A 13,700-nucleotide genomic window follows, 5' to 3' on the forward strand; every position below is an offset into this window, starting at 1 on the left:
ACCCCGTTACAGGTAGAGGCACACACCCCTTTTGGTATAGCCACGCCCCCTCCTCGTCTGTATTGAATAAAGACATATAAATTTTATCACTGTATGGTCATTCCACTGCATCCAAAAATCAACAGTTATTCCTTTACAATCGTCTATAGATACCCCCCAAATTACATTTGAGAACCATATAGCCAAATCCCTCAATTATCTATTCCTGTATTTATAAGAGTAGCAACTTGTTGATAACTAGAATTCATATTGAGAAACCTTTATGCAGGCCTTCCCAGCCTCAGTAGCTCAAAGGCCCCCAAAAATACTTCTCTATATTTGTGTAATTTCTTTGTTTAATAGCAAGATGCTTTCTTCACAAACAAATTACGAGCGAAAGCCGACAAACCTAAAACATAACGAAATTGTGGCTTGCTTGCATTCATAGTGGGTACAAGAAAAGACCACTAAGATTCACCTCTTTGAAAGGTAAGTATGCACTTCCGCAAAGTTGGTAGAAGTAAAGTAAAATGAATTCACCCTCAGCTTGACCGCCAAATATTAACTAACATGCATGCGCAAGAGCGCACCTCCGACTCGTGTCGCTATTTCCAGCTCAACTTCTTTCTCGTGCTCGACTTGCTGCTTTTTTATGCTTCTAATGACTTGCAAATCAAGTGCGGGTGCTCTTGGCTTTTTCTCACATCCAACATCGCCAAGCGAAAAAGCGGTTTCTGATGTGCAGTCACCCATTACACTACTCTCGTGTAGATAGTTAAGGTTTGTGGCTAAAGCGATTCCCTAATGTAATGTAGGCGGTGTGATGGTCTACCAAAGTCCAAAGAAAGCCTGTTCGCTAGATCACATTTTCCGCAAACGTCTCGCCTGCCGCTTTTCGAGCAGCCATGCGTTTCTTCGTTTTCTTCTGCCTGTTCTGCTTGCTTTGACTGTGACCATCCCCATCGGCCACAATTGTCGATGGAGCTAAGGCCGCTCGACCCGCATTGGCATTTACTTCCTTGTGCCCTCTTCTTTTGCCACGTGAAGTTTTCTTGCTTGCTTTTGCTTCTATCAGCTTTCTGCCACCTAATGTTTTTTTAGCCTTCGCCACTTGCCTCCGCTCGATATCCGCTAGCATTTCGCGCTGCTGCTCCACAAATTCATACTCTTCTTGCAATTTCTGAACATGGGCCAGCGAAACGTACTTGGGAGAGCGAAAGAGGCCCCAGCTATTTATTGTCGACTTTAATGGCTGCACTGAGGCGGTAATGCCTCGTAAGTGCGCCTTTGCCTCGCGCTCACGCGCAGCTGTGGCCTCCTCCTCGTCTTGGATCTCTTTGAGTGTTTTTGTGTGAGGCTTCTGCTCTGCCATGGAGCCTGATGACTGGCTGCACCAATTTGGAACAACAGAAGCTGAATCCTTGCCACGATGACTTCGTTGACCTGTCTTCTTCAAGTACGCTTCAAGTGAAAATGCGGTAGCTTTTTGGTACTCAGCGCCGTCACAACCGAGCACGTATCTGTCTGTCTTCGACAGCAGAATCGATGAAGAGAGTTGTGAACTTGCCGACGAATGACTTCCAATTCTTCCTTTAAGCTGAACCGAGGAATTGTCGTCTAAGTTTAGCCTGCACAATGAAGAGTTAAGTAAGGGAAATGCCTCAACTGAAGAACGTGTGGCAGATTGGCAATTGGCTCTGGGCGATGTCACGGGATTGATCTGAGAAGTTGCAGGGTCCACAGGTGTGGAATTAGCAACCGAGCCCCATGGATGGCTGATTCTTGTATGATCTCGTGGAGGATGCACCACAATCTCTTCAGTCGATAATGACGTTATGGGAAAATATTTGCTCTTTCTGAATCTGCGTTGTCGTTCCGCCTTATTTGATCCCACGCTAGACAGACTCGTAGCGTCACTCAGCTTCGGCGTGACCAGTTTCTCATCGCTACAACCACATGTTTCGTTGTTACTAAACGCACCTACCGACGAGACTAGCCCAGGTTTAATAAGGCTCTTAGTTGGTTGCTTAAAAACTCTCTTCTTCCTGCGATGCTCCTCCAATAAATTAACATTGCACAAATCATTTTCCGGATCCGGTTCCACAAGTGGCAGCATGATATCACAGAGCGTTTCCATGCGAACTCGACCCAATGTATCTAACACAGCGTCCCAATTAATTTGCATGTATTTAGCGCAATAACGTAGCAACCGGAATGCGGCATGACGCTCAGCAACTTGCCACACAAATATGCAGTTTGCCACGTCCACATATGATGCGATTGTACGCTCTACTATCTCCAACAAAGGTGGCACAACCTTCTGGTTAGCAGCGTCAATACCTGACTTGAAAGAGGGGCGCACGGGGGCAATGAGGACTGCTGTGTGTTGATGGCCAGTTGCTACCATGACGGCCTTCTTGACACCCGCAACGCGTTTTGGACTCAGTTGCCACGTGTTGCCACGACCATGACCAAGCACACCTTGTTGACCGCAACCCCAAGTCACTAGATCACCTTGCTCTGTGACGACGGCACAATGATCCTGTGAAGCACAAACATTTATGACGGGGCCGTAAGAAGCTAACGACACCTTTTGCGGTGCGCTGGGAGATGTGGTGGGCGAGGCTTTGCATGCTGAGAAGGGGGGTCGGAAGCTTTCACTCGCTTTGTGTGAAAGTGCTGAAACATTATGCCCCCACGTAAATACTGAACCACATGCACTCAACGCGATCGAGTGGTTTACAGCGCAGGACACTTCTACAATATCAAGGTCACGCTGCTTGCAATTAGGAATCCATGTGTCGCACGTTAAGGCCCCACTTCCGCTTGTTTTGACGGCAGATGGAAAAACCACGCGACTTGGACGAAAGGAACCGTAGCCAAATTGCCAAATCTGACCAAAGCTTCTGCCATTGCGAGCGCAGCGGAGTACAACACACGTATGCCAATCCGAAGTTGCTACTTTTTCGGCTCGGACGGCATCATAATTGCCGTACACGACGCACATTGGGTGCCGTGGACAAAGTGCATCGACACTCCGTGGAGTAGAGTCCGCTTGATCAGTTGCGCATCCTTCCTTACGCCCAAGCTGACCCCGGCGGTTGCTACCCCATGTGTACAGAACGCCATGATCATCAATAGCAGCGGAATGGCAACCTGACGCTGCAATTTCTGCCACCTCTTGAGAGCGCAACGCATCAACGCGCTTCGGTAGAAGCCGGCTTTGGGATGAGCTGCACTTTTCGGTGTATCCAAGCTGACCAAAGCTATTGGATCCCCACGAGAATACTTGGCCGGTCCAGGAGAGCGCTAATGTGTGATTTTCACCTGCAGCTACTCTTTTCAGAGGTGTGGTCCGAAGAGATTCTAGCCGTACTGGCTCAATGTGGCTGACAGTAAAAAAATGCAATCAATTGATACTGCAATTACCGTCAATTGTATATGTATGTATGCATACTCAAACTCGTTTCCAGTGCCAAGACGACCGCCTTTACCAAATCCCCACACAAAACACTCGCCCATAGCGTTGAGTGCTACGGTGTGGTACTTGTTAGCACTAAGATAGAGAATTGGCGAGTTTGCTGAGAGTTCGACGAGTCGTGGTGTTGTCTGCACGTCTGCATTTGGCAAGTGATAGCCCAGCTGATGAATATTTAAATTGAGATGTCAAAAGATCTCATGAATAGTATATCAAATAGGAGCACCTGGTAATCTCGCTTTCCAAACGTGTAAACGAGGCCGCCATCACCCGAGGCTTTACTTAGGTCATGCTGATATCGCAGACTCGCGGACAAGAGCTGCATGGGGCTCTGCTGAGAATGGTCCAGTGTTTTGTACAAGTACTTCAGCGAGAATTGCTTGCCAAAGCGTGTCTCAGCATGGCGCAACAGTAGCAGCGTCGCTTCGGAGTACGTGCAGACAATCAGCACAATAACAACAATGACGCTGAGCTCTACTTACTCGATAGATGCCGATGATATAAACTACGGTGCAGCGGCGTCCAGCCAGACTCCTGCCCGGCAGTAAGCAAACAAGTCAATCACTCTGCCCTTTGTTCCTTAAAAAGTATATTTCACACCCAGTCTTTCGTCAGCAGGTCTGCGCCGTAGCTCAGTAGTATCGTCACCGCTTCGTCATTGCCGTGTGCTGCAGCGATATGCAGCGCTGTCTCGCCAAAGTCGTTGCGATCGTTCGGAGGCACCGTGTCTCGAAGTAAATGCGCTAGGGCTGGTAGTTTCTCGGGCGCTCTCGAACATGCCCACAAATCGTGCTCGTCATTGTAGTATGAAGGTTGCATAATTAAGCTGCCTAGAATTTAAGATCGTTTTCTTCGCTTTAAAAAACTACCATTACGTTTTCCATTTCAAGAATGATAACCATGAAGGTCAAAATGGAATACTTTTATAAAAATTTGAACAAGCTGCATGCGTAATAGATGCCCTGTCATATTAGGGAGTTCAGTTAATAGGTTGTCTGTAACGGGGTGTGTCGTTACATGATATTAACACTTAAAGGTTGTTAATTATTGAATTATTTGAAAGGTAGAGAATATTTGGAATATTACTTTACAAAGTAATATTCGGAAAGATAAAGGTACTTGCTCCGCGGTCCAGCCAGCACTGGACGCGCGCAAAGAAAGAGACAGATAAGACTTTATTACGTTGTTTTGTATTCGTATATAATTAATTTAGTATTAAATAGATAGAAACAGAAGAACTTAATTTCTTAAATACAGATTACTTTTAACCCTCTGTAAAGCAAATGCTTTGAAGAGAGTCTTTCTCTGCACGTACTAGGGTATGTGAAGTGACGTGAGGCACCACTCGCACTGAAGCAGTACAAGTCGGCAGTGCCCCGTTACACCTGGAAACACTATCTAGTCCATCCAAGGACCACAGTTCTATCATCTAACATGGACACGTTAGATGATAATGGAAATACGCATCACGTTTCGCGTGATAGCTACTCCTTACTTAGTGACACAGAAAGGAAATCGGTCGAACGAATGAGTTTGACCGAAGGGAATGATTCCATCTTGGCCATGCTGTCCGGTTTGGACAGAGATGCCCTCCATTCAGCCATCGCCAAGTTCATTCAAAATGATCTTGACCAGGCGAAGGAGAAAGTAGCCTTGCTTAACCAGCAAGGCTCTCAACAGGCAGAACTATTGAAGTTACAACAGGTACAGACCCCTGTACCTGGGATGACGCACACGCGTCATCCGAGACCTTGAAGATAGACATCTCTAAGTAAAGGAGAGTCGAAGAGGAGTCCATTTTAAGGTGGTTCGTCAAATTAGACGATGCCATAAAGGCTCGTAACATCGTCGACGAGCAAATGCAAGTCGCGTTTGCTCAATCAAATTTAGCTGGTCGTGCCAAAACTTAGGCACTAGGCCACAAGTTGCGCGACCCATATGTAGTTGGCTTGCTAGAGTCTTTTAAAGCCGGCTCAAACAGACCCTTGAACCACCTAGGGCTGAGTTCAGATCTCGATCAGAGCTTCTGAAACTTAAGCAAGGCAAGCTGATGTTCACGCTTATGCCCAGCATTTACGACTCTTAGCGAGCTGTATCACAAACAGTCTAGTTCATGAACACACGTTGGTTACGGTGTTCGTCCAAGGTCTTACGGATGGTCCCGAGAAGACCCATCTTTTCCGCTTGGAACCTGATACGCTTGAAGAAGCAATATCCGTTGCGGAACAGGAGGCTTTCGCTTGAGACAGGCTCAAGCGAGTTCGTCATCGTATCGTCCTCCAAGACGGCATGAGCTTGGAAGTCCAGAGCCTATGGACCGCTCTTATGTCGAAAACGAAAACCTCGCTTTTCGAACAGTAAGCTATTGCAGAAATGCAGTCGCTATCAAAATAGGACGCTACGCTCATGAGTGCAGTGCCCCGCGCCCAGTACCGAGAAGTACTGAACGTAATTATGGACAGAATGCAAAAAAGGGCAACGATCGCGGGTCCAACGTTGTTGCGAAATCGCAACAGCGAGGCGGACCGCCAAAAAACGGTCGGGGTCAGTAGGGGCGCAACGCCCTACTAATCCAGCAACCTTAGGAGAATTTGTAAATCTCTTGAAGAAAGTTGCTCCAGGCACAAAATCATCATGTGTGTCTGCACCTCGCGATGAGGTATTCCTGATCACCTTGAATATATAAGTGACAAATGATTTGTCACTTAAAGCCCTACTGGACTGTGGGGCGTCGAAACTTTATTCGTCGCCAGTCGCTAGAGGGTCGTAGGCTCAAATATTTTGAGCGCGAAACGCGTCAAGCAACAGGCGCATCGATAACAGTGATGAAACGCATGGTAAAATTTCACTACATGTTAAAAAAATTACATTACGATGATGATTTCATCGTACTGGATTTACATGACAATTTGATGTCATTCTCGGTCTACCTTGGCTCAGAAGTATGAGCCAAGATTCACCTGGCAGCATCGATCTGCAAAGAAGCCTGCCACTTTTTCATCAGATGGCCAATGATGAACGTTTTGGAGCGTCCACAAGCGTGTGGATGTACTACGAGTGAGTGCGATGGCCACACTTCGGGTACTGTCGTTTGTACGACTGCACAAGATCACAGTGTGATAACTAATCACAGTTTGATTACTTATCACACTGTGGAGTCAGCTGTGCGAGTCCACAGGCAGTGCCGAAGGTCCACCACTCAAATAAGTCAAGTGGATTGAGACATGAATGTACGCCCAGCGGGCTACATACAAGGAAGATACCGATTGTCCAAAAGGGACAACACGATGATCCTAGGTCGAGTAGAGAGTCGACCGTAGAGGACCCGACTGTGATAGCGCAATCCCAGTCGAAAGACGTTGAGGGACTAAGTCCCCACGTACTTGGGGAGAAAGCTCCTAAAATAGTTAGTGCTGAAGTGACTAGATTTCAGCATCCCGAGGGATTAATCCCTCGGTAGCCTGTGGATAACTAGGAAGAAACCGAGACATTGAATGTCTTGGTTGATGACGAATCACGAGTAGGCGCTTATACTCTTGATCTGTATGCGCCTTCGAAGTCAACTTCGGGGGTAACTCAATTACCAACCCTAGAACTTAGACGGTTCTTGAGAGATTTGCATAGTGGTACAATCAAGCAGGTCTGCGTCCTCGACACAGAGGACGAATACGTAACCGATATTCGGTCGGCGGTAATTTTTGCAGAGAACGAACGTTTCTCAGCAGCTCATCGATGGGCGAAAGCGTCCTCGATATGAAGACTTGGATTGAGAGATATACTTCTTAATCCTGGGAGTCACTTAAGACAAATCCTTTATACAAGGATTTGATTGAATTCAGGGATTATTCCCTGAAGCAGTTCCATGCGAGTTGCCTAAGGATAAAAGCATTCGACATGAGATCGAGCATAAACCGGGCTCGAAGTACTGTGTCATGAAGCAGTGGCCACAGGAGGGTGGCGATAAGTGCACGCATTCCATAAACTGAATGCTGCAACGATATCGGCTCAAACGCCGATACCAAGAGAATACGTAGTCATAGATGGTGTGTCTAAGAGTACCAGCTTTTCGTCTATGGATCTGATCGATGGATTTTATTAGATCCCTTATGCGTAAACGGGACATACCATACACAGCAGTGAGCACTCCCAGTGGAATGCTCTAAGATTGGCTAATAATGCCACAAGGGATTAGTAACGCCCTTGCAACATTCAACAGATGCGTAACGAATCTGTTGAGACCGGTGCGAATTCTCGCACCGGTCTAGTTATTTTGACGATGTATTCGTCCATAGCCGGACTATGGACGGAAAAACGGACGGGAAGCTCATAAAACTCACGTTTGTCAGGTTTCTACACTCATGCGAAAGCATAAGCTGCAGGCAATCTCAAGAATTGTGTATTCGCTGCAAGCGAGATACCATCGTCGATAAACATGGCGTGCGCCTTGATCCCGAAAAGATCAAGGCAATTACCGACTGACCAGTCGATGTCAAGGGACTTAAAAAGCTCCTTAGGCTAGCGGCGTACTTGCACAAGCACTCACGCAATTATGCCGAGATGCAATTCATCTCTCTCGTCTCTTGAAAAAAGACGAGAAATGGTTATGGAACGCTGATTGTCAGCGTTCCTGTGAGGAAAAGAAGCAAAGCTTGATGCAATCACACATCTTGGCGATTGCAGAACAAGCCAGACCATTCCATGTGGTCTGTGACGCCAGCGAAGTTGCAACCGGCTGTTCTTTAATGCAATACGATACGGACAGCGCGGAGCGCGTCGTATGTTACCATTCGCGTCAGCTGCAACCAGCTGAACGCAATTACCCAGTTCATGACAAGAAACTCCTTGCCATGAAATATGCACTGGCTTAGGGTCTATCTTTTCGGAGATAGACCGTTCGTCGTATATACGACCATGCATCATTACACACGGCCGTAAACAGCCCACACCTCTCGCAAGAACGGCGAGGTGGCCATCCTTCTTCGCGGAGTATAATTTATCGGTGGAATATAAACCAGGACGCCTTAATGTCGTCGCGGATGCGTTATCACGCTGACTCGATTTCGAGCCGGCTGCGCACTCCAACAATGAAAATAATCCTACTGCTGCAACCTCGTTACAAGTTTTGCGTCATCAACCGTGTTTGATTACATAAAGAAAGCCTACATAACAAGATAAAGACCTTCTGCGTTTAATGGATCACCAGATAAATCCATCCAAAAAACATTTTTAAAGATTTACCGGCGTAATATCGATCGTCAATCGATCGATACACAAGGCGCAACGGCTTACTGTACTACACAGCCGTTGCCAGCGACACTCCACATGTCGCCGTCCATACTCACAATGATTTGCGCATCATTTATGAGTGTCACGGTGCACCAACCAGAGCGCATCGTGGACGTGAGAGAACTTATCTCACCGTAAGTCGCGGCTTTTACTGGCCCTGCCAGTATCAGTTCTTGCGCAAGTACATTCGTACTTGCGAGGTATGTCAGCGGGTGAAGCCTAGCCCTTCATTTCGTGCACCTCTCCAACCTCTACCACTTCGGCAGATGTTGGCAGTCCGTATCTATGTACTTCGTCTTCGAATTTTGCGAAGACGACCACAGAAACAATGGAATCCTTGTTTTTGTAGACAGATTCAGCAAGATGGTACATCTTGCTGCAGTACCAGAGTCAATCACGGTTCCGAGTTGTACCCGTGTCTTTATCGACACGTTATTCAGACTCCACGGTTTACCCCGTGAATTGGTCTCCGATAAGGGCCATTTCTCACGGCGGAGTTTTGGCAATCCGTTTTCCGATATCTCGACACACGTCTGACTATGTCAACTTCTGATTATCCAGAGACAGATATTCAGACGGAACGCGTAAATCGCGTCCTCGAAGAGATACTTCGAGGTTACGTCGAATCGTATCCGAACTGGAGTGAGTTCTTACCGATGGTCGAATTCGCCCATAATAATTATGTGCATGCGTCTACAACGCATACACCGTTCTTCGTGAATAGCTTACGCCATCCACGCATACCCACCAATTAGAGGGATCCTCTAGTTAAAGGGGGGGAATCGCACGAGTAAAACCATTTCTGGCTCATGCTCATCACGCGTCGAAGTTCCAACGACGCGAATGATGTCGAAGCCGAAGCAATCGACATCGAAGATGAGAAAAATCTCACGGCAGTGCGCACAAAGCGCACTGAAAAGACAAAACAAATCAATCAGCAGAGGAAAGTTGCTTGGTCGAGGATGAGTAATCCGTTTCGTACAGAATTCCATTGCTAACGCAGGGGACCGTCAGAAACGGAACGCATACAAACATGGGATAGCAAACGTTCTTTGATTTGCTCTTCCATGATTGTCTGCACTAATGTGGGTAGCAGTAATATACTACCCAAGTTTATTGGGCCATTGCGTGAACTGCATCGCAGAGGCAATGCGTACACAATAGAATTGCCACGTAAGGTGCGAAAGCATCCTACGATGTACGTTGATCGGCTCCACCCGTATCATCCGTACGTGGTTTCTTCCGCGGACGGATCTGACCACCCTTTTCACGAATCCCCAAAAGATTCTTCTGATCACGAACCAAATTCTCATGCTGAATTTGGAGATTCTCATGTCGGGTCCGAAGATCCTCGACACCGCGATGAGCTGACGACAGCTCATCACGAAGGGCGTGATATTTCCGTTCGTACTCCAACATTGAGTACGCACTCTTTGAACAGTTGGAACACCGTTCGATATATTGAGCTTGCACCGTCTGTTCCAACAAGTGACGCTTACCGCGCTCGTGTTCAAGACCCTCCTCCAATACATGGAGGTAGTGGTCGAGTTTGTCGATCTTCGACTCTAGATTCGACACACGATTCGGATCTGATTTTTTCCCCCTCCACCGCAACAACTAGTGGATTGTCACGGGGGTCAACGTTTCCTTGTGGAACATATTCTAAACCACCGTGATGCGAAGGGGCAGCGTACGAGTTATCGGGTTCGCTGGCGCGGTTATCCACCTTCGCATGACAGCTGGGAATCTCGCTCCCGGCTGGTGTTGACGTTGAGGGCCTTGTCCGTCAGTATGACGAGTTCCATCCGATGGATCCGAAGGTCATCGGAAAACACGCGCCCGTGGCGCTTGTAAATCGATTGCAAAACGTCAATCGCATCGCGCATCTCGATAGAGATGCGAGTCTTCCCCCGGGCGAAGAAAGGGAGCAAACATCCTCTTTCACTCGTTCGTGCTGTCGACACAACACGGACTGAGATCACCCCGGAAGTCTTGCCTCACGAGACAACCGATGCAGTTTAATCTTGCACACCAGTTGAAGTTCGTTTTTAGAATTAAACGTGAATCGCGTGAAGTGTCTAATGCCGGGCTTCGCGTCCAATGTCTTTGACATTGCGAATAAACGCGTTTCAGGCTTGCATCAACGAGCTTAAATTTCGCTTGTTGTTGCCACTATACCATCGATGCTTAAGAATAGCGTCGAGATAAAATATTTCCTCTTCGCGCTGACATCAAGGCCATGAAGCTTTGTCACGATAAATAAGGGATATTTATTGTGAGGAGTAGTCTCTCCAGAAAAGCTACTGACTAACTGTTCGGGCAAACGCCGCAGGTTCTTTTCAGGGGCAGGACGAGACATTTTTGTTGACTACGCTCTCCTGAGCTGCACCCACTAAAGTAGGGATACCGCAGAAACTTTTGTAACGATGCCTTACGCGATCGTCATCACCACGCACAGAAATAAGTGCGGTTGGCGGCACGGGAGACGGTGCTGGCGATGAGTAATCAATGCCATCGTCGAAACCAAGCATGCTGTAGCGAACGCTATTAGCACGTCTATCCAATTAAGCCTTCTTATTCGATGACTCATAGTCAGCCGCCTGACGACGATCAGGCGACTGTTCTGCCCTTCGAGTCGGCCATTCAGTCCGACTCGCATTCGTATGCGACCTCCAAAGAGGGTCTTACTCACGTGGTGACTCACCAAGTGGAACCGCAACATTAAATGTTGCGGGAGAAGATGATACTACGGCGGACAAAATGTCTGCCGCAAGAGTCAATAATGCGTCGCCCGCGGCTGCATGTACCGCAGCCGAAGATTCCCCACAATACGCTAACCGCATGGACTCGTTAACCATGCGATAAAATTGAAAAGGATGGTTCCGACCAATTAACATCGCTTTCAATTGAGTGGTTTTATTATGACCACTCTATTTAGTGACAGTCAGAGTAATTGTCGTTTAAAGGAGGGATGATGTAACGGGGTGTATCGTTATACTTAAAGGTTTTTAGTTAATTTATTATCTAAAAAGAAGAGAATATTTGGAGAATATTACTTTACATAGTAATATTCGGAAAGATTATCATTGGTAGATATAGGCCATTATATCTACTTGCTCCGCGGTCCAGTTAGCACTTGACGCGCGCAAAGAGAGAGACAGATAAGACTTTATTACATGTTTTGTATTAGTATAATTAAGTTAGTATTATATATATAGAAACAGAAGAACTTAATTATATTACATACAGTTAACGTTTAACCCTCTAAAGAGTGTTTTGAAGAGAGTCTTTCTCTACACGTACTAGTGTACATGGAGTGACGCGAGGAACCACTCGCACTGAAGCAGTGCGAGGTGGACTTGTACTGAAGCAGTACAAGTCGGCAGTGGCCGGTTGCATTGTCTATATTAGTAATATAGACGGGGACTAATCGTTCTACGTGGCTTGGTCTGATATAGTACTCCACTGTTCTACTGTGCATTGCTTTATTTTTGGAAGCTAAGACCACCGACAGGATGGCGTGAACGTGCGCAACACTGCGTACGGACGCGGGCTCTCCTTCGACTCGTACGCTCCTCCATCATTATGGCAGTTCTTTGGCGACCTCATGGTCTTCTCCAGATGGGTCGAGGTCGATGGTCGTGCTGGCACTCACCGCATCAGTGTACGTGTCGTCGTAGCATTTTCCGTTATACCAAAATTGTTGAGATTCCTAACTTTTTTTTCACCGCAGCGCAGAACAACCTAAGCCTGCATTAGAGCCATGGAAACGGTCCAGCCCAATAATGGTGATGCTGAACTCAGACCTCTAGGACTAACGAAAGCGCCAAATATTGGTGGCTGTGGGTCCCGAGGCTACGGACAGCTGCGCCATTATTGGGATGGCCGACAAGATGTTCAAGCTGGCATGGGTGAAATGCCTAACAACACTTTTTTCATCCCGGTGTGCGAACACGGGCAATTCCAAGACGATTTTCTGCAAAGCTCGAGAATGCTGGTTGCTCACGAAGTCGCTTTTGGGAGACTCGTGGCACTTCCTGCTGGTCTGATGTGTACTGACGTCGCTGAAAGTACTGGATATGCGCCGCAAATGTTGTTAAAGCCACTTGCAGTGATGTAAGCGTCGGTGTTGGCTGACGCCCATAGAAAAGGCATCGGTTGCAGTATGACCAGATGAAGTGGAGCTCACTGTCCGGAGAACGTGCCACATGCCAGCAATGACGCCTTCCGCCCCCATCATTCGTTACGGGCGCGATGTCAAGCCAGACGGCCGATGTGTATCTAATCGTGCCATCATATCGAGCACCTCAAGCCATACTGTCGCAAGCGTACATATAAAGAGCAAGTGCTGCTCAATCTCGATCGCATTGCGTCCAGCACGAACGCAATAGCGGATGCGTGGGTGAGATGCTATCAGAAACCAAAATCTAGAGCGCACAGGCAGGAGTCGGAAGGCAAGACGGAACTGCAGGTCTTTAAATACCGGGAGCATAATCTTACGCCGATACTTGTTATATTGTATGAGCGACTTGGTCCGCTCTTCCCGTATAGTCTTCCACTGTATAGTTGTTGGGTGTGATTTTGGCGGCGGCGAAGGTGTCCACACCACTTGGAGCAGAGCAGCACGTGGTACCGCAGGAATTAAGCACATCCTGGCACTACTCACGATTCTCCGCTCCGACTTTCGAATTGACTCGGCTGTCAGATCCCAAGTTTGTCGGTTGCAGATTGTTATCTCATCGTAATAGTGATAGTTGCGAATGCTTTTATAACTTTTATGGTTCTGTAGCAAAGCAGAAAACAACATTTCTTATCAAGTATTAATTTAAGGTTTAGGGTTTAGGGTTTAGGGTTTAGGGTTTAGGGTTTAGGGTTTAGGGTTTAGGGTTTAGGGTTTAGGGTTTAGGGTTTAGGGTTTAGGGTTTAGGGTTTAGGGTTTAGGGTTTAGGGTTTAGGG

The 13,700-nt window shown here is 47.2% G+C and overlaps 1 protein-coding gene across 1 annotated transcript; it reads right to left on the reverse strand.

Annotated features, from left to right (window-relative positions):
• Positions 1-472: 472 nt before the first annotated feature.
• CCR75_001517 (uncharacterized protein) lies at positions 473-4,276 on the reverse strand (the record flags this gene model as incomplete). The annotated part of the gene is made up of 5 exons (XM_067959619.1): positions 473-3,368; positions 3,437-3,621; positions 3,684-3,880; positions 3,940-3,991; positions 4,058-4,276. 5 exons carry the CDS (start codon positions 4,274-4,276, stop codon positions 836-838), a joined length of 3,186 nt encoding a protein of 1,061 aa, XP_067815552.1. The 3' UTR covers positions 473-835.
• Between the last annotated feature and the right edge of the window lie 9,424 nt (positions 4,277-13,700).

The sequence above is a fragment of the Bremia lactucae genome, linkage group LG8 (assembly GCF_004359215.1).
Source record: "Bremia lactucae strain SF5 linkage group LG8, whole genome shotgun sequence".
Classification (NCBI taxonomy): Eukaryota; Oomycota; class Peronosporomycetes; order Peronosporales; family Peronosporaceae; genus Bremia; species Bremia lactucae.